This window comes from Babylonia areolata, chromosome 5, assembly GCF_041734735.1.
Source record: "Babylonia areolata isolate BAREFJ2019XMU chromosome 5, ASM4173473v1, whole genome shotgun sequence".
In the NCBI taxonomy this organism is placed as follows: Eukaryota; Metazoa; Mollusca; class Gastropoda; order Neogastropoda; family Buccinidae; genus Babylonia; species Babylonia areolata.
The window spans coordinates 31636006-31658338 of NC_134880.1; the positions used below are offsets into that span (position 1 = coordinate 31636006).

General features: G+C 44.6%; 1 protein-coding gene across 2 annotated transcripts in view; it reads left to right on the forward strand.

The window, feature by feature from the left end:
- The window catches only part of LOC143282024 (conserved oligomeric Golgi complex subunit 1-like), a 324386-nt gene that overhangs the window by 106534 nt on the left and 195519 nt on the right, over positions 1-22333 (forward strand). For both annotated transcript variants that reach the window (XM_076587450.1, XM_076587449.1), the window contains exons 12-13: positions 10963-11025; positions 18195-18276. In XM_076587450.1, the coding sequence (XP_076443565.1) occupies positions 10963-11025; positions 18195-18276 (145 nt within the window). The remainder of the gene's footprint in view (positions 1-10962; positions 11026-18194; positions 18277-22333) is intronic.

Genomic DNA, 22333 nt, shown 5'->3' on the forward strand with positions numbered 1-22333 from the left:
CATTTATTGAGGTATCTCTAAGATTTTTGGCATTTTTTCCCCGTCATACCATTGGCTGTGAGGTGACGGCATAATGTTGTGGTGTTGTTTGTGATTTTTATGGTATCCATGGATATACATGATATTGAAAAAAACAACACTTTCAGAACATACACTCACACACTCCTGACCATAGAACAACAAACACACTGCAAAAATTGGTTTTCTTGTACATTTACTACCCGAGAATGAAAATATATCACTAGAGGTAGTGGAAAATAATGCTGAACAGTGAGTGAAAGGGAGGAAGGAGGAAGAAAGAAAGCAATGAATGTAAAATAGTCTCACCTGAAACTGGTTTCTTGTCATCACTGGACTGAAGACTGGTATTCTTTACAACACTTTTGTTGACCAGTAGAGTTCGATGGAAGGCAGCACTTTACGCCAGGCCTACCAGTAAAGGCAACCTCAGGATTGGTGGTTGTGCATCGGCAACTTTCCACTTAGAAATCTAGTCCGATTGCGGACCATGCCCCGAAACTTTATGGCCCTGCCCTCATGATCTTGTGCTTTGCTGTGCTCTGGAACCACTACCCCTCTCTCTCCTTCCACCATGATATCTGAAGACAGGATTGGGTGCAGAACTTGTGCTAGGAAAACGCTCTGACATTTGGATGTCCGATTCAACTGCACCTTCACTTTCAGTCTCAGTGGAGTGATGGCCTAGAGGTAACGCGTCCACCAAGGAAGCGAGAGAATCTGAGCACGCTGGTTCGAACCACGGCTCAGCACCGATATTTTCTCCCCCTCCACTAGACCTTGAGTGGTAGTCTGGACGCTAGTCATTCGGATGAGACGATAAGCCGAGGGCCCGTGTGCAGCATGCATTAGCGTACGTAAAAGAACCCACGGCAACAAAAGGGCTGTTCCTGGCAGAATTCTGTAGAAAAATCCACTCTGATAGGAAAAACGTAAAATTGCACACAGGAAAAAATACAAAAAAATGGGTGGCGCTGTATTGTAGTGACACGCTCTCCTTGGGGAGAGCAGCCCAAATTTCACACAGAAAAATATGTTGTGACAAAAAGAGATATACAATACAAATACTATTGTGAGGCTGAAAATCCGGCTTGGCAACATTGCCCACAGCTTCCAACAAAAGAGGGTGGTGTGAGTTATAATCACTCTAATCATTGTTGGAATCTTTTCCAGTTGGTCCTCCAAAGTCTTTGTCACCGTTTAAGTCATTATGTACTTCTTTTGAAGCTTCCAAAGCACTATACCGCTTGAAAATAGATCTGCATATTGAGGTGCATCACTCTTCCACCATCTTGAATCTTATTATCGTGAAGCATCTGTTATCAAATTATTATTTCACCCATAAATGGATTTTCCAGCTGTCATTGGGAAAGAACTGTGCTTTGACAACCCTACGATGGGCGGGACTCGTTTTCAGTATCATCTCCCATCATTTTCAGTATTATCTCCCATTTAGTTTTCTGAGATTCGCTGACAAAATGACATTGTGGAAACCATGATCATGGGCGGACAAGTCTGCCGGAAAGACATTGTGTTAGCCGTGAAGCAAGCAGGGAAGAAGTTAATGCACAGTTGACAAGACCAACTGTTCTTAACTCATTGGAGATGTGCCAGAGCTTCAGCTCCGGCACTCTGCCCACACAGAATGACATGCCGTAGTGTAGGATACGACGGATCTCCGAATTTTTTTTCATACACTTGGCAGTGTTCAATTAAAGGGAAACTAATTAGGCTTTCTTGAGGGACCAGTCTAGGAAAATTGAGTTATTTCCCCTTGACCGTTAACCGAGTGAAAGGCTTTCTTTCTCGAATTTTCCTCAGCTGCTCCAGCTGCACGTGTGGCTGCTGTGCGGTTGGAACTGTCAGCACCAACAAGTCTTGTGCCCCTTGGTCGGCCTCTGTTTCGGAGGCGCTTTCGGAGGGGGGCGTCTCCTCTGGCCTCCTCTCCTTAGTCTCCAAAGCAAAGAGAGCAGGGACTGAGGTTGTAATGATTTTCGCTGTAAGAAATGGTTGCAGCGATGTAGGCTCAGGATGTTCCCCCTGCAAACCCTATGAGCATGTGGCTTGCGAACTTTCTGGCTCACTGCTCCTCAGGTCTCAGCCTGTTGGCTAGCTCTGTGCAAGGGTACATGTCTGCCATCTGTACCACCATCAAGACAACAGCTCGGTGGTCCTTCCTTTGAAGCAGATTCTCAGGGGCTCACTAGGGGCGCCTAGAAACCCCAGGAGAGTGCCCCTGTGGGACTTGTTCCTGGTGCTTGATTTCATACCAAAGCAACCCTTCGAGCCTTTGGGTACCACTCCTTTTGACTTACTCACCCTCAAGAAAAAAAACAACAACAAAAAACCTCTCCCTCAAGACCACAAAAAAACCAAAAAAACCCCAAAAACCCCCATCACCCTCAGGACCACTTTCCTTCTGTTGCTGGCCACGGGCTGTCACAGAAGCGAGATACATGGTCTTAGTGGAATGTCTCAGGATCTGGCCTTCCACAGAGATGGTTCCATCACACTCCATTTTCTTCCCGAGTTTCTGGCTAAGAACCAAGACCCGGAGGTCCCTTTCCCCTCTCTGAGGGTCAGACCTTTGATATCCTTGCCCAAGACGATGAGGATAGGCATCTCTGCCCTGTTCGATGCCTCAAATTTTATTGGGATAAGTTTCACCACAGGTGTTCTACTCAGAGACGTCTTCTCATCTCCCTTAATGAGAATTATAAGAAAGACATTGCTGCAGGCACCATTTCGCGCTGGGTTTCCCAAGTCATTCTCAGAGCCTACTCTCATGTGCACAGAGATCTCGGCTGTCTTAAATCCCAGAGCACATGAAGTGCGGGCCATAGTCACTTTGACTGCTTTTCAGCACTCAGATCTTTCAGTGCTGCTGCAGCATGTCTTGGGGGCAGTCTTCTGGTGGCCTGAGAATCCCTTCATCAACTTCTATCTCACGGATTTCCATATGACCAGGGCTGACGGTTCCAAGGGGATTTCCTTTGTCACAGCTGGCACTGCAGCTTTGGTTACAAGGGCTCCCCATGCGAACCAGTTGGTGTTGCCATACTCCATTTGCTCTAAACTCTGCATCAGTATGATATGGTACAGTACATTGTGATGGACTCGGGGTAAGGGTAGGGTTGGAGTGGAGTGGAGATAGGGGTAAGGGTATGGTTGGAGTGGAATGAGGAATTAAGAGTAGTAAAAGATAGCAGGTTCTCGTGCAGGCAGGAGCATATGAAAGCGGACGCCCTTTCAGTTGTTTATTTACTACAGCTATTACAGGAAAACAGTGCAGCAATATGTAGCGAGATGTTGCTGTTGTGGGAACAACACTGACCACTACACGGCAAGAGACAAAGAGAGCAGGTGCTGGCCGCGGCTGGCTCGGGTGTGGAAGTGACCACTCATCACCCGCTCGGCCAATTTATACAAATTAGGCGAACTACAAAGACAATCACGTGGGCTGCAAACCAGATCGTCACTAATCTGAAGAAATCTGATGAGAACTGTGCTTGTTACAAGGTGTTCAGTGACAGATTTCTAGATGATTACTGAACCGATTTGCATCGGATAAGTTGCAAAAGAAAGAGCTCAATGCCTACTTTATAATGAGTGTAAAATGAAGTGTTGATTATTTAAGATGAATTTATAATCTTAATTTAAGTCACCTGAACAGGGTCAGTTTTAACGAGCTCGTCGCTGAAAATTACAAACTGCGTTAAATCAGTTTCACGTAGGCGAACATAAATGGAACAGATTTAAAGATGGAATTAAGACGATTCTGCCAGTATATAATACTAGTAGTTTACTGATCCGACAAAAGAGTTATTAATTAATTACGGTGGAACAGAAACACAAGTTTCTTCTCAGCCAATGACGTACCGCGATGCGACATTGGGCGAGCTGTGAGCAGGTGTCTGGCGAGGACAAAATGATGTAAGCAGAGTGACGTCACACATTCTGTGCGCGGGTTAGGAGGGAAAACTGTCGTCTGCTAATACAGCTTGTGCGTGAATAGTGTTGGAGCAAGCATAGCACGCTTGGTTACATCTCCCCCCATCTTTTAAAAAACCATCGTCCGTGATGGTTAATTTAAAGTAATTCTTGTGAGGAGACTTAGCTGAGCATCAAACAAGAATTATTGGGCAGGTAAGGGAGATAATTTTGCTGATAAATGATAGCGAAGCGAATGTGAAATGACTGCAACATTCTTAGGAACAATACCCTACTTCTATATTCAAAGTGGCTTTAGCCAGGTTAAGTTAAGAGTTTGGACTTAGTCAAATGCATCCTAACTTAACTTTGAAGAGTTTGATATAGAGAAGGGGTTGGAAAGCATTCAGTTTTGTGCATATCAATCTATGTATCATATGACTGCCCGACTAGTGCTTAAAATTAACAAGCAAGCATTTCAACAGCAAATATTTGCCTTTGCAAAGACCACTTAGCAGGATTGGCCTTGGGGAGGCAAGAATATAAAAAAAATAGAAGAAAAAAAGTACACCCAAAACCCACAAAATATGAAGTCCACCCAAACTGGTTGGAATGAAAACAAAATAAGAAACATGTACATAAGAGATGAAACAGTTTGCGTTGCACTGGCCACATGGCGGAAAAGGCCATGGGAGAGGCAAGACTAGAAAAAAAATAGAGTGGATGAAATAGTTCTAGTTGCAAGTGAGACTAGAATTTCAACCTCAATTGTCCATTCTGGGGAAGGAAAGGAAAAGAATGTCAATTCTTAATTCTGGCCTTCTCTTTGAGGCGCTGGGACCGTCTTTGCACAGGGGCCGATGCTGCAGGCAGGTCATTCTGGGCTGCGGCCTGGGGTGCTTCTGACGCAGTGTCGGGTGGAGGAGTTCCACACCTGGGCTGGGGATGGGGTGGTATTATAAACCATACCTCATCATCAGAGTCTGTGTCAGAGTCTTGTGGAGATGGAACTGGAGGTTGCTGTTTGGGCTGGTCTGGCTCCCAATCTGCGATGGGTTCAGTTGCTGGCAGCAGGTGTTTTCTGTTGATGACCTTTTTGGGGCCACCCGCCAATGGCACCACAGAGTAGACATGTAGGTGTCCATAGGGGCGGTTAGTCACCTGGTGGAGGTCTGGCTGCCAGAAGTCCTGTATCTTGTTGCGGCCCAGGACTCGGTTCCTTATGTAGACGTAGTCCCTAACGTGTAGATCATGGGCCGTGCTGTGTTGCCTGTTGAACTTGGCACATTGCAGGGCTGCCTGTTGCAGTTGGTGTAGTGCCCTCTGGTGTGCCACCTGGAGTCGCTGTCGGTGCTGCCTCACCCAGTCCACAGCTCCTGCGGCTGTCGGTTCAGGGCGCCCTAGAAGATCGTCTACTGGGAGCCTGGGTTCCTGTCCAAACAAAAGAAAGTGTGGGGCAAACCCCGTGGAGGCATGAGGCGTGTTGTTGTACGCCTGCACAACCTCCGGCAGATGTATGGGCCAGCGTCTCTTCTGCTCCGGTGGTAGGGTGCGCAGCAGATCATGGAGGGATCGGTTGAACCGCTCACACTGGGCGTTACCCTGGGGATGGTATGGCATTGTTCTGGTCTTCTTGACGCCATAGATGCGGCACAGCTCCTTGACCAGTTTGGACTCAAAGTCACGGCCTTGGTCGCTGTGGATTCTTTCTGGTACCCCGTAACGCTGGAACCATTCTCGCACCAGGGCCTGGGCAACTGTTGAAGCTTCCTGGTTGCGGGTTGGGATGGCTTGTGTGAACTTGCTGAAGACATCCGTGACAACTAGGATGGATTCCCGGCCGTCACTCGCAGGTTCCAGTCTGGTGAAGTCGATGGCTAGGACTTCCAGTGGGCGGCTGGCCAGTAAAGGGGTAACTGGGGTGTGAATCTTGGAGGGCAGGCGGTTCATGGTGCAGCGTTGACATCTGGTAAGATATGCTTTTGTGTCAGCATACATACCTGGCCAGTAGACACAGGGTCTCAGCAGATCCATGGTCCGCTCGTAGCCTTGATGTCCCATGCGGTCGTGTACCATCTCGAGGACATCGGGGCGAAGTGTGCTCGGGAGGACCAGTTGCTTGGAAGCTCCAAGTTTGGGGTCCGTTATCCGCCTGAGCAGGACGCCGTCTTCGCAGACCAGTCGGGCATGCTGCTGCAACAGGGTGCGTACCTGACGGTTTTGGCTGGATTTTGACTTGGATGGCCAGGCTGTCAGCACGGGTGCAATGATCACATCTTCCAGCTGGAGCTGTCGGAGTTCGGGTCTGCTGAGTCGTGGCAGCAGAGTCTCCTGAGTTGGAGACAGAGCTGGTGGCACGTCACCATCAGGGGGTATGGCAACTGCTGTGCTGATGCTCTGGCGGTTGCGAAGGGCACTTTCTGTAAGTGCAACTTCTGGGGGCATCGGAGTGGATATGGATGGGGGATGGGAAATAAAAGGTAATCGGGACAGGGCGTCGGCAGGGTTGGCTCTACCTGGCCGGTACTTCACTTCGAAGTTGAACTGGGCTAGCTGGGATGCCCATCTTTGCTCCAAGGCGCCAAGGGCTGCAGTCTGGAAGTGGACCAATGGGTTGTCCGTGAGGACAACAAAGGTGGCACCTATGAGATAGTGCCGGAACTTCTCTGTGATGGCCCACTTCATGGCCAGGAACTCAAGCTTCATGCTGCTGTACGTAGCCTGGTTCTTCTCAGTGGGGCGTAGATGACGGCTGGCATACGCGATGACACGTCGACCCCCATCCTGGTCCTGGGAGAGTATGGCACTCAACCCGTCATGGCTGGCATCAGTTTCCATGATGAAGGGCTTGTGAAATCTGCATAGCCAAGGACTGGAGCTGTTGTGAGGGCCGTCTTTAGCTGGTCAAACGCCACTTGATGCTTGGGCTGCCCTAGTCGGGTGATCAGCAGTTTCTTTCTTCCCCGTTTTGCTGCCTCAGCCACAAGGTCATGGAGAGGACCGGCGGTGTGAGAGAAACGATGAATGAAACGCCTGTAATAACTGGCGAATCCCAAGAAGCTGCGGAGGTCTTTCAGAGTGGCCGGCTTTGGCCAATTCCTGACAGCGTCGACTTTGCCAGCTTCGCAGCTTACGCCATTTGCAGAGATGGTGTGGCCCAGATAGGTGACTTCTCGGCGTAGGAACTGGCATTTGTCCAGACGGAGTTTCAAACCAGTCTGTGCAATGCGACCCAGCAGTGCATCCAGATGTCCCAGATGCTCCTCAAATGACTTGGAGTAGACTAAAAGGTCATCCAGGTATACCAGGAGGAACTGGAACAGGTAGTCTGACATTGTTGACTGCATAAGCCGCTGGAATGTTGCTGGGGCAGAAGCCAACCCCACGGGCATTCGAGTATACTCAAAGAGGCCTGTAGGAGTGATGAAGGCGGTCTTGTGCTGGTCGTCCGGGTGCATAGCTGTCTGGTGGTAGCCGCTGGCCAAGTCGAGTGTTGAGAAATACTGGGCTCCCACCAAGGCATCAGAGGATTCCTGGATCCGTGGTAGTGGGTATGCGTTGCCTACTGTCTTGGAGTTGAGGCGTCTGTAGTCTACGCACAGGCGAAGACTGCCATCCTTCTTCCGGACCACGACGACTGGGGCTGCGTAAGGGCTGTAGCTCTCTACAATGACATCTTTTGCTAAGAGCCCCTTGATGTGGTCCTGTACTTCCTGGAACTGGTGTGGAGGTATGCGACGATATGGTTGGGCCACTGGTGCAGGGTCTGTCGTTCGGATGCGATTATAGACTGCATCTGTATAACCCAGATCATTCTCACCTGTGGAGAAGCAAGTCGCATGCCTAGACAGCAGTTCCTGGAGTTGTTGTTGCTGAGTAGCGGTGCCATCGAAAGAGGGGAAAGGAGTAGATTGGGGAGGGGGAGGGGTAGGTGGGCAAGCATTGGTTTGGAGGGAGACAACAAGTTCATAGGCATGTGCTGTGACCTGGATGTTGTCTGGGCTCTCAACTGCAACAACAGCATGGAGGGTTGCCACAGGAATGCGAGCTGGCAGGAACTTGTCTTCCTGTGAAAGGTTGGCCAGACGAACATACCGGGAAGCTTTGTCAGCAGCAATGAGTGTTGGCACCAGGAGAAGCCCTCCTGGGAGTGGTTGGGCCAGTGGAGAAGCAAAGAGGTGGTTAGCAGTTTCATTCCCAGTCACCCGCACTGTCGCCATAGAGTTTGCAGGGATGCAGCATTTCTGATGTGTCCGTGCCATTCCTCTTGTGGAGACGTTGTCAAGATGAATCTCACGGATAGTGGTCTGGAGGTAGGGAGGAAGGCTCTGGGCTTTCGATAGACATGGACCCAGGACATTCATGCCCAGCAGTACAGGCAGGTGCATTTTGCGTTGCTGCATGGCTGGATCTGTGGGCTCCTTGACAACAAGGACTGGAACGTTGGGGCAGTGTTGGTCGAACAGCTGGATGTCGACGACGTAGATGCCGGTGTATGGTACCTCTGCGCCGTTGACAGCCCTGACTGTGATGTGGCAGTCCTGTAGTTTCAAATGACTGAGATGTTTCGCTGCCCATGTCTCAGTCACTGTGGTCACCTCGCTTCCTGTGTCGATCAGTGCAGACACCACTTGGTTGTTGAGAGTGATGTCTGCTGTGGGGCACTGGCCAATCAGCGTGTTCCCGCCCCCCGTTGCCTGCCTACTGATGGCAACGGGGGTTAGAAGTTTCCCTGTCGTTGTCCTGGCTTGCCTCCCCGTTGCTGCATGTACCGCTGCTTGGTGCGGCACTGTTGCACAGCGTGGCCGAAACGACTACACCACAGACAGCGTGGTCGTGATCTCCCTCCATCTCTTGCTTCTTGCTTGAGTGGTAGTCCTTGTCGCAGGGGTCGTTGATCCTGGCGCATGTGCTGAGATGGCTGTGGCAGTCTTGGTGGGGCCCACACGACTTCTCTCTGGCCAGCAGGTGCAGGTGTAGGTGCCGGTGCAGGTGTAGGTGCAGATGCCCGTGCGGTGGTGAGGGCCTCAATTCGAGCCTCCAGTCGAGCGATCCTTGCCACCACAAACTGGTCTAATGGGTCTGGGTTGTCCTCTCTCATCCACCTCTGGGCCTCCCTTTTGGCTTCTTCAAAGGTGGTGCCTGCGTGTTCCCTGAGGATCCGCTTTATGTCGCAACGTAAAGCAGCTGGATGAAGGCCATTGGCAAAAGTTGGACAGAGCACTTCTGGTGGCAGTACGTGGGCCTGTGCGTGGTTGGCTTTCATCCAAAGGGTCCTTAGTTGAGAGGCATACTCCCCCACTGTTTCCCCCATGCCCTGTTGGCGTCTATAAAAGGCAGCTGCCAGTGTGGGGCCATCGCGCTGCTCCCCCCAGTTTTCCTTGATCAACTCTAGAATTTTGTCTGGCGAGTTTACGTCAGCAGTCGGCAGTCTGACGATTTCCTGTCGGGCCCGGCCTTCCAGCGAAGCGAGGAGCCACCCTGCTGCTACTGAGTCTGTTAAGGGGTGGAGTTCGAGGGCCAGCCTTACCTCGCGGATGAAGTCCTCGACATCTAATGTCCCTTCTTCCCCAGAGAACTTGGGCAGCTTGTGGGGGCGGAGGGTGATGGCGTGTGCTCCGTTTGCCATTGCTCAGTTTGCAGTATTAAGCTGCACTGTTTTCCTGTTGTTGTATGGATGGTAACTTTCTGCTCCTTAAGGAACCCTGCTCGCAGCGCCAATTTTCTGATGGACTCGGGGTAAGGGTAGGGTTGGAGTGGAGTGGAGATAGGGGTAAGGGTATGGTTGGAGTGGAATGAGGAATTAAGAGTAGTAAAAGATAGCAGGTTCTCGTGCAGGCAGGAGCATATGAAAGCGGACGCCCTTTCAGTTGTTTATTTACTACAGCTATTACAGGAAAACAGTGCAGCAATATGTAGCGAGATGTTGCTGTTGTGGGAACAACACTGACCACTACACGGCAAGAGACAAAGAGAGCAGGTGCTGGCCGCGGCTGGCTCGGGTGTGGAAGTGACCACTCATCACCCGCTCGGCCAGTTTATACAAATTAGGCGAACTACAAAGACAATCACGTGGGCTGCAAACCAGATCGTCACTAATCTGAAGAAATCTGATGAGAACTGTGCTTGTTACAAGGTGTTCAGTGACAGATTTCTAGATGATTACTGAACCGATTTGCATCGGATAAGTTGCAAAAGAAAGAGCTCAACGCCTACTTTTTAATGAGTGTAAAATGAAGTGTTGATTATTTAAGATGAATTTATAATCTTAATTTAAGTCACCTGAACAGGGTCAGTTTTAACGAGCTCGTCGCTGAAAATTACAAACTGCGTTAAATCAGTTTCACGTAGGCGAACATAAATGGAATAGATTTAAAGATGGAATTAAGACGATTCTGCCAGTAACTAGTAGTTTACTGATCCGACAAAAGAGTTATTAATAAATTACGGTGGAACAGAAACACAAGTTTCTTCTCAGCCAATGACGTACCGCGATGCGACATTGGGCGAGCTGTGAGCAGGTGTCTGGCGAGGACAAAATGATGTAAGCAGAGTGACGTCACACATTCTGTGCGCGGGTTAGGAGGGAAAACTGTCGTCTGCTAATACAGCTTGTGCGTGAATAGTGTTGGAGCAAGCATAGCACGCTTGGTCACACATGAAAGGAGGAGTTTAATTATACTCCCTGTTTTGGTGATATATGTTTACCATGTCAGACTCGAATGCCTACCCGTCTGTCTCTGCTGTGGTTCTCTTGGGGAGTTTTCTCAATGGCCACGGAATGATTCAGTGCTTTAGCTTTTAGAGGCGTTTGATTGGCTTGGAGCAGACCAGACAAGACTGTTAGCCGCGCAAAATTTGGCCAAGCAGAGCAAACCGATAGGCCTAGTTTGCATCAGTTTGACATGGTACAGTATATGACACCAAATGATTATTTTGATTTGAATATAACCTAAGCATATGTGTAACAGTGACACTGAATGATATGAATGTGTTTGGCTATTTCCACAACAGTGTTTGGTCTGGAGGATACCCAGGGACCATTGTCAGCTAAGTACCTGCCAAAGTCTGTTAAAGGTAAGACATTTTTTTTTCCAGTGTTATTAAAAAAAGATTGGCCATTATCTTTGTGATTGTTATTTATGTCTGGTTTGGATTTTTATAAAGACTTCAGATAAGAAATTATGACTGTTTTTATTTTGCATTTGGTTTAGATTGTTCTATAAATCTCCTTTTAGGTGGCAGCAGTGAAAATTAAAATATTTAATACAATGACTGATTTGTGATTTTTAGCAAACAACGTGACAATATAAGAAGTATATTTTTAAAAAGTAAGTGAATATCTTGATCGGTTCTGAAGGTATTCCATTTTAAAGATGTGATGATGCGTACAAGTTGTTAATGCTTGATCTTTTCAAAATTTCTGTCATACTGTACTGTCTGTGAGGGTACTATGATGAAAACTCGTGTACTTTTTAAAACCACATGATAGTGGCATGTTGCACAAGTAATCACAAATACTTCAACAGCAAAGAAATTGGAAAATACACCTGTCCAATTACTTTATTAGGGAGAAATAGTGAATTAATTGAATATGCACAGAATAGCAACTTTAAAGGTCTACAGCACAGAAAGAATGGCCAGTTATATTTCATTAGAAAGTGCATTGATTTTTTTTCAGGCAGGATAGTTAACTTCATTTTAAGTACCAGAGTCCCAAACATTGAAAAATCTTAAATTTGACAAGAGGAAAAAAAGAATGTTTATTGGGGTAGTATTCTGCAAAGATGAACATTTCAGTAACTGTCACAGTTGGGACCAGGAAAATTTGTATGTGTATTAAGTGGTATGTCAGCATTCAAAATCCCTCTAAAGTTTGCAGAAATGGAATGATACCAGATTTTCTCATAAGAAAAGGGTGCATGTTGTGGATGAGATTTATTCAGAATTTTTTTCAAAAATGTTAGAGTTACAGCCACAAAATGTTACCAATAGCCTTGGATGAGAATCCTCTGCAAAATCACCAAAAGATTTAAAACAAATGCAGCTTGAAAGCATTGTACAGAATGAGAAGGTTGGTGGGGTGTTTCATGACAAAGTTCATCTAGACAAGAAGGGAGCAAATACTACCTAAGTTGCTGGTAAAAATGACAGATGCATGAATCTGTTATTTTTCAGCTCTGAACTTTTTCTTCCATCTATGAAGTCAGTCATGCATTTTATCCGAATCACAGAATAATCAAAATGATGATTATGGTCGCTAATAAGGAAGAAGTATTATAAAAGAGTCACAATAAGAAATAAAAAGTGGATGATGGATCTTTATTTTGACATTTTTGTTGGGACATTTCTTCACAAAATGGCATTCACATTAGAGAAAATGCTGATCAGAAAGTCTCACAGGTTTTCTGGCATTAGCAGTAACAGGCTGCCCACTATATAACATGCTCATGCTGGACTTTGGATCATGGAATAGGTCTTGCATATTCTGCCTTGAGCAGCCATTTCTGCAACATGTTAAATACACAGATCAGTGCATTAGAAAGAATAAATTTTCTATTCAAACATAGAAACAAAAACCAAAAACAGAGCTTTCAGGCTTTCGTCAGTTGAGGTGTGTTTGGAGTGGGGAAAAAAGGTTGTGATAACAGAATTAGACAAGAGATGCAAGGCCTTCAAGACTCACTTGTGAGACTCGCTGTATCCAGAAAAGGAATCAAGAGGAAAAAAAGAGATTTAAAAAGAAATCGTTCAAATGATCGTTAAAATGGGTTCTGTATTAAATATTGATAAGCTCTTGGAAAAAAACAAAACAAAACAAAACAAAATACAAACAAACACAGGCATGCTAGTGGGATTGAACCAAGGATGTTCTGTTTGGAAACAAGTAGTCTTATCCACAACGCTAAGATGCATCTGACATCACTCAACCAGCACAATAGATATATTTTTGTATTCGAGGTAATAGCACCATTTAAATTATGTTTTCTTGATATATCTGGATTATTTAAGAAATTCTTTTAATTTGGCGGTAAAGGAAATGTTGACATCGCCTCAGGCATGCCACAACATGTATCTGCACAAATCAGTCTACAGCAGGCTGACTGAAACTGAAAGAATTGATATATTAAATTTTTCTTTTATGGTCATTCCAGTTAATTCAGTATCTACATAATAACACCATTTAAATCATGTTTTGCTATATATATCATAATTATTTAATTAAGAAAGTCTTAATTCGGCGGTAAAGGAGATGTTGACTTTGCCTCAGGCACACCGCAACATGTATCAGCACAAACTAGTCCACAACAGGCTGACCAAAACTAAAAGAAACATTTGATTCAATTTTTCTTTTATGTTCATTCCAGTTATGATTCAGTATCCACTTTAGAATATTCATATGCAGTAAGCATGATGATCGTGTAGTTCGTGTCACTGAACGTGTTCTGTCCAGTGTTTGTATTTTTTTCTTTTAATTGTGAAAAAGAAAAACAATGTCATGCCATCTTTTAACCAAATATAGCCTATGTTCTGGCAACTGGGAAGTGGGAATATGGAATTTTTGGATCTGGATTGAGCCTCAGCAAAATAAACCGTTAATGATCTGGAAATACAGCTTAATTTGGAAGACTTACTACCTATTATTGGTGTGGCTGTGAAGATTTTTTCCTACTATGTTTGATCCAAATTTGGTTTTGGCAGACAAAGTATTTCCAGAGAAAATGAATTTGTTTAACACACACACACACACACACACACACACACACAGATACAACTGAACACCGGGTTATAACATAGACTCACTTTGTTTACACAAGTGAGTTGAAAATGGCATACTAAGAAGCAAGTATTCATCAGTGGTAACAGAATTATGAAATGGCATACTAACAGGTAAGTATTCATCAGCAACACAAAATTCAGTGCACTGAACTATTTGGCTTCTTTTTCCTTTCACACAGTATTTCAAATTGCAGCAACAACTTGTGCTATGGCAACTGAGGTTGAAGTTTTGGAGGTCTGCCCCTTCCAGCTGCTGACATGAACTTTTCCATCTGGGTGTACTGTTCATCTTATGCATGTCTTAGTTGTATGCAATTATCTACTTGAATATTTCTACTTCAGAGTGCTACATTTCATGACTGAACTGAATATGTTATTAAATGTCTTTGGTATATGTGATTATTGAGTATTTTATTGTCAATGTGCATGTTATACTTTGTTTTATTCTTTGATATATACTTTGTGTACTCGTAGTATATGTAGTATATGTTGCATTGGGCAGAGGACTGCCCTCCTCTAAAATCCACTCCTCTTTATGTGTCCAGCTCAGAGGAGCAGAAGAGCATCTTGGAGATGGAATTATCACACTGCTTCAAGTGCGGTATCACAACGCTGAGGCTTGGGTCTCTGAATTACTGCTTGAAACTGTTTTCCGAACTCAAATACCCTGCTTACGATAGTATCATCAACAACCCCTTAACAAGAAATTTGAAGACAACCCAAACTGTATCCCTCCACTTGGACTCCGCATTCAGCCACACATAGAAAATGCTGATCTGGATGTCGGTGGCATCTCAGACTTATCCAAGTTCCCCGACAGCCCACCATGGACCTTTAAAACACCTGAGGTCCAATTTCATCAGGCCTTGTACCGTAAAGAATCCACCAGTTCACTGGCCTACAGAACTTACTTTTTGGAACTCTGCCACAAATCCCCCACTTTCCAAAAAATCTTCACTGACAGTTCCAAGTTGGGGGACGGAGTCACTGCTTCTGCGTTCGGTCCTGCCTTTCCTGACTAGTCCCTTAACGGAACACATCTTACTGACAGTTCAGTGTACACTGTGGAACTGACCGCACTGGTTCTGGCGGTAAAAATGGCTCTCTCTTCAAAACAAAAGAGATTCATGATCTTTTCTGACTACTTGTCAGCCCTGGAGGCGATTGCCTGCAGGAATCTCACTCATCCCAAACTGCTGGAATTCTACAATGTTTTTACTCTTGTAACAAAGAAAGGATATAATGTTGTGTTGGCCTGGGTTCCCGGCCATGTTGGTATTCATGGTAATGAAAGGGCAGACCAGCTGGCCAAGAACGCTGTAAAGAAAGAACTATCAGGAGCCTTTGTACCATATACAGACATGAAGCAGAAGGTGAACACTTATGTTAAGGATCTTTGGCAAGAGGAGTGGAACACCCAGATGGACAACAAGCTGTTCCAAATCTGTCCAGACCTAAAAGAGACCCTCACATTGGTGGTGAAGAATAGAAAGGAGGAGTCTGTGCTGTGCAGACTGCATGCGGGGCACACTTTTTTTTTTACTCATTCTTACTTGTTGAAGGGGGAGGAGGCCCCTCGATGTATTCCCTGTGATGAGCCTCTCACCATGAAACACGTGCTCCTTGACTGTTGGGATCTGCATGATGTTAGACACAGATATTACACGGCAGTTTCTCTGAAGAATTTGTTTCGTGATGAGCGGAAAGCTTAAAGCGGTGACTAGTTTTTATTGTAAATTTTTTATCCTTGGCTTAAAGTAGGTATTAACATGGTGATAGCCTTGAGCTGGCCTTAGTGGTTGGTGAGGCTCTAAGTACCATAATTTGATTTTATTTGAGACCTGGGTCTGGGGTTTTATGGCCACCTGTTTGATTCCAAAGGTCTCTGGAGGATGGCAACTGATCCTGGACTTGTCCCCCCCCCCCCCCCCCTCAACACATTCCTTCCCAGGGTCAAACTTAAGAAGGGCACACAGGCACATATTCAAGTGACTGTTCAATGGGCCTGAAGGATGCATATTTCCACATCCTCAGTTCAGCTTCAAGTGGTGTTCTTTACAGATGCATCCTTGGTGGGATGGGAAGCTCACATGGACTCGCTTCATGTGGTGGGGACTTGGTCCCCAGAGGAATGCTGGGGACACATCAGTGGTTTGGAACTCGAAGAAGTTCCCATGGCTCTCCTTCACTACTTGAGGGAGGCCGCCAGCAAGACCATTTGGTTGTTCATGGACAACATGACAGTAGCGTCTTTTGTGAAAAAGATGTGTGTGTGTGTGTGTGCGCATGTGTGTGGACATCTCCCTGCAAACCGAGGCTCTCCTCAGTTTGTGCCACAAGGGCACCGGGCTCTAAGTGAGATACATAGCAGGTCCAGGAGTGTCCTCCACACAGAATAGACCCTAGACAAAGACACCTTTCAAGGTGTGTGGAAATTGTGGTTTTGACCCATCGTGGACCACTTTGTCACGAGGTCCAACAAAAGACTCCTGATTTATGCCTCACCAGTCTCAGACCCAGAAGCTTGGGCAGTGGACACTCTGTCTCTAGACTGGAGCAACCTGATTGCCGATGTGTTTTCTCCCTTTCTGATCCTGTTCAAGTTGGTTTGGAAAGGCCAGTTGGAATGTCCACATGCACAGCTTATTCTCATTGTGCCCGGATGGCCGGCTCAACCTTGGTACCCAGACATGCTGGCTCTGACAAATGTTTCAAAGTCAGAACACATCTGCTGTGACAGCCCCGTTCAGGGGTTCCTCATTCAGAACCTCATTTGCTTCACCAGTATGCATGACTGCTCTGCGGCACAAATTGCCTTCTTTGGAATTGAAGTCTTCGACCTCTCGGTTAGCATCCTCAGACCTTCAGTCCTTAGCTTCAGGGGACAGGAGTACAGGGACTTAGTCTTTGTATGACATTCGTGGGACAAAATGGTTGGAGTGGTGTACGGCTAATGATGTCCCCCCTACCAATCCTTCTAACATGCAGCTTGCCAGCTTTCTGTTGCACTGCTCCTTGAGTCTTATCAGCTAATGGGTATGGGTCTGCTATCTGCAACGTTATCAGGCAGCTAGGAACCATTTGAGACTTTGGCCACCATAACTTTTGACTTACTCACCCTCAAGACTGCTTTTCTCCACTTGCTGGCCACAGGTTGACATAGGAATGACAAACATGGTCTTAGTGGATTGCCTCTGGACATGGCCTTCCACAGAGATGGCTCTATCACTTTGTTTCCTTCCAGAGTTTTTAGTTATGAACCAGGACCCAGAGGTGCTTTTTTTTGCTGAGGATCAGACCCTCATCTGATATTTTAGTCAGAGAAGATGAGGATAACTATTTTTGCCCACTCCGGGGCCTTGAATACCACGGGGATAGGTCTTGTCACAAACGTTTCTCTCTCTTTTCCATTAATGAGAACTACAAGACGGACATTGCTGCGGGTACCATTTCTCACTGGGTTTTCCAGGTCATTCTCTGAGCTTGCTCTAGAGCTCACAGACATCTCAGCAGTTTGAATCTTTTGTGTGTGTGTGTGTGTGTGTGTGTATGTGTGTGTGTGTGTGTGTGTGTGGATCATGAACTTTCTGTTAATTTGAACACTCCACTCAACAGAGCAAAAACTCCGTGTTTTCTGAAGCAAAAAGATGTTCACTTTTCTATCAATACCCAAAGTGCATGCACATGTGTATGTGCCTGCATGTGTGCTTGTGTGTTTGTGTGTAAGTGTATCTGTGGTTGGGGAGAGGTTGAAAAAAAAAAAAGTAAAAAAAAACCCACAATAAAACACAAAAAACCAACATGGTGAGCAAAAATATGATTTTGATTGTTATGTCTGTGTACTTCATCCAGCTGTTCACCCCCATCTTCCCCTCCCCTCTCCTCCACTGTTGGCGTTATCAGTTTTGTTGTTGTGTAGCTTGTGCCTGAACCCCCTTCATGTGTATAGGCACGCAGAAGGTCAAATACGCATGTTAAAATCCTGTAATCAGTGTCAGCTTTCAGTGGGTTATTGAAACAAGAACATACCCAGCGTGCACACCCTGGAAATGGAGTATTGCTGCCCACATTGCATTAACAAAACAGTCATATTCGTAAAATGTTACATGTCTGTCTGTGTGTATATGTGTGCATGCATTAAATCTGATTGATGAGCACCCAATGGCAGCAGTCAGTCAGCTCAACCCAGGTAGGCAGCCTGCTGTGCAATTGACCCTGTGTTTGTAAAGCGCTTAGAGCTTGGTCACCAACCGAGGATAGGCGCTATATTACCATTGCATGAATCACACGTGAGCCATGAAGGTTTTGCCTTTTGTTTGTTGTTGTTTTTGTGGTGGAGTGACAAGTCAGTGGGATCAACCAGTAATGATAATCTGTATTCAGAAAAAAAGTATGCACATGGATATTATAATATGCATACCTTTGTATATTTTGTGTACAGATGTATATGTGTGTGTGTGATGCAGAATTTCATCCTTCCTTGCGCACTGCCCTTGCTGCCATTGCAGTGGATGTATTACAGGGAAACTGCCAACAATGGATCAACACGTATGTACTGCTGACTTCATGGACTTCACTCGTAATACATTACATTTTAAAAGTGTTACGTGGTCTTGTTTTCACAGTGTACTATTTAACTGTCTCACATTCTTTTTGGCTTCCAAAATTAGTGTCTCGGACCCGTCTGGAATTGAACTGCTCAATAGTGACACATGGTGCTTTTTTGCTGTTGTCTCGGCTGCCCTCTTTTCTTCTTGGACCTACCCGATGAAATGCCTCTATATCCTTAGAATCAACGGTTACTTTTAGTTTGTCCTTAAAAAGTGCTAGCACCTTGTGTTCGCAGTCGGCTGCTATCTCTTCATGGTCTTCACTGGCACCTTTGTTCTCACCAAAAGTCTGCAGTTTGTTGTGTCAAGTACAGGTCGACAAACCCTCACTACTTCGTCTGCCAGCTCCGCCGTAAACTGAATTTCAACAAGTTTACCTCCTCAGTTCCTCCTCTCTCTCCTTCACCTGCTTCTCCTCTGTCTTGAGGCAATTATTTTCAGTCTGCAGATTAAAGACTAGCAATCATAGTTATTCCACTGTCCCGGACAACTTTTCGCTCGCAGCCGTGGTCACACACAGTTTCCACACAATAGCCTTGTTGGTGACACTTTGTCTTTCAAAATGAATGTGAGGTCACATTGACTCCAGGAGAAAACGTCTTTGGAGTCATTTTCGTTACTTTGGCTATCTTCCATCGCTGCCATGTCCTCTCTTGGTTTGTACTCAAAGATTTTCACTTTCTTCGCACTTGCCGGCATTGATGAGACTAGAACGGAAGAATCTGTACTGCTTAAGCCAGAGTGTGAAGTTGACGTTCGCTTTGTGCTTCTCTTAGACTTTCATGGCATTGATACAAACATAAGCTGAGCAATGGCGACTTCCACTGAGAACTACGGCAAAACAGCTGATACTTTCTTCTGAAAAAAAGGTTGCAACTGGATGATAATTATGTAATTATTTCAGTGTGTGGGGTTCAGCAATTGAACACACTGTTAATTGACCGGCATAGCTGACGACTGACTGGACATAATTAGCTAAAATTTCTTATTTTTAGCTGAGGTCTCGCAGACACATCTGCTCTCTTTCATAAGCAGTGCTCACCCCGCTTTCAGTGCCTCAATCACAACAATATGCCACAGTATGTTTCAGATCTTCTCCATCTATATTATGGTTCTAGGTTTCTGCTTTCATTTGATACCTCTCTTCTGACAGTTTCTCAGTTCTCCCATGATACCTTTGGCAAAAAATCTTTCTCTATCTTTGACCCCACTATCAGGAACTCCCTACCTTTGTCCCTCAGAAAAAACTTGATTTAAAGATGCACTTTCTTTAACTTCACCTCGCATGATGCATGCAAATGAGTTCTTATTTCTTTTATTCTGTGTACGGTGATATATTGTGGGGAGGAGGGGAAGGGTGTGACTGCTTTAAAATTTTGTACTTTGAAACGTACGTTTTTTGTGTATTGTGATGTAAGTGACTGGCTTTAAGAGTTGGAAGTGGATTTTCATGAACTACTTCAATTTGTAATGCATCATAATGTCTGTTCTCCACCATTCTATGATACCTGCTTCCCCACAAACATGAACATTGCCACTCACACTGATAAGTTTGACCTATTAATATCCATAGATGATAATTGGATCCAGCCGGGTGATTACAGAATTGCCTTCATCTCCAGCAAAATGTTCATTCCACAGATGTCACTGTATTCTGATCCTTCTTGTTTAAATGACATGCTCTTCTGCAGTATTGTACCTTGCCACCCTATTAATGATCTTCTTGAACCAAAATTGAATAACAGCAAGCAAGGACAAAGCCATTTTGGCTCATGCATGATTCCTGCTGCACAACAACAACAAAAAATGATAGCACCAATGATCGATGGAAAGGGGAGGGGAGAGGGGGGTAAGTGGTTACTTTGCCATACTAAACAATCCAAATCATATTTTTAATCACAATGAGAAACGAGTGTTTGTCAAATCCAGAGTTGTGTGCTGGAAATTGAGCTGCCCACATTGATCTGCATTTCTTGTGTTGCAATCAGAATATTGGTATATCAAAGTTTCAAACATTCCCTGTTTTATACCAACTTTTCAGATGTGATAAATTGAACCAAATTATTGAATGCATTTTCAGGCTAATATACATGATAATTGCTCTGGACAAATCCAGTTGTTTTTGTTTATGCATTTTCCAACACTGAAGGTCTGTTACCACCTTTCTGTCTGATCAAGGTTGATACTGAAAAATACAAAGGCTGCTCATTGTCAGATTATGTGAAAGTGAATGCTCAGTATTATAATTTCTGAATAATAATAATATTTTTAAAAAAAGAAGAAAAAAAAAGATTTCTCTCTAAACAATGGTGGAAGTTGACTTCTGAACTATCAGTATACTCAAGAAAAAATAATACATGCATGCATGGTGCAACATATGAGTAACTGGCTGGACCATGAGTGAAGGAGATTTCTTTGAAAATGTTGAATCAAATTGTTGTTCATGGACATTATGCAGTAACTGATGAGACCTATTTACAAATCTTTCTCAGAATAAAATTTAGCAGCTTTCTTACATAATATATCATCAAGAATAAGATTATCAATGTTGATCCAAGGGCTCATGAAAAGGTATAAATTAGACCTGAAAGGGGGCAGGGAGCTACCAGTACTTGCAGACATACCAGTACTATTATATATATATATAGTCCAGTTCTTTTTTCAAAATTATGATTGGTGGATTGGATGTGCTTCTCCCACAAAATATGCCTGTAGACCTTGTTCGTTAGAAAAAAAATTAGTAATTTGCCCTTGATCAAAACGGAAAGAGAATTCATGGGACGTTCTGGTTCTCTAAAAGTGAAAGTTGTGAGTTTGTCAGTTGTACTTGTGTTACTGCTTCACAATAGGTCTGGGGAAAATGGGTGGAAAGAAGTACTGTGTGTGCTGTTCGAACTTCAAAAGAAAAAAGGTGACATCGCAACGAATACCAGCCATGAACGGATTGCAGAGAGTGTTGCGAGCTCAGAATCACTTTGTGAAAGGAAAAGGAACACAGCCTGGTGATATTCCTTCAATTTTTACGAACAAGGTCTTCAAAACAAGCACGGTATGTGACATTTTGAATTGTGCATCAATTTTTTATGTTTGAAAATATATTTGTTTCAGTTCAACATCCAAGCCTAAGAATGTTTTGGGTCTGTTTTCTCAAAGGGGGATAATTAAACTGTCTTCATTTCTCACACACTTATCTTCCTAATGTATGAATCCAAAAACACACTTTAACATTTAAAAGGGAGAATTACAGTGCATCAGCTGGCCAGTCTTGTTTCAACTTCCAGTGACCAATGCTGTGTCATTCAACTGGAAATAATTTTTTGGTCACATTCTTTGCTGTAATAATTCAGCACAGATATATGCATCTCTGACACATAGTATAGAACTGATTGGTGTGCCCCTGAAACAAATACTACAATTACAAAGCAATGTCAGTATACAACATTTGTCAGTGCATACTTCTTTTAAGTGGAAATGCTTGCACATTTTCAGAAAGTGCTATAACAATGATGCTGAGACAGTGAGAGCCTTGCTACTTCCACAGGCAATGTGAATGTTTACACACACACACACACACACACACACACACACACACACATGTATACAAACACACACACACACACACACACACACACACACACACACACACACACACAGATAAGGCATACTTTTTGTTCCAAATTTAAACAACTTGCTGGCTTGAGATTCTGCACATGCATGATACAGTGAATAGGTCTGATACATTTTGGGGGTTATATGGAGTTATGACTGAAAATGTGTAACTAAAATAAATATCATAAAATTTGAGCTACAATTATATTTTCTTTTTTTTTTCTTTTGTCACAGCTGTCAGATGTGCAAGTCCAAGAAGATATCACTGCTGCTTCTGCATCAGCCATGGAAACCAGTGCTGCTGACAGCAGTTTTAACAGATTTAAGTGGAAACATGAAATGTTCAGTTTCACAAATTTGGAAGTATGTAATGATCTGACAGCTCT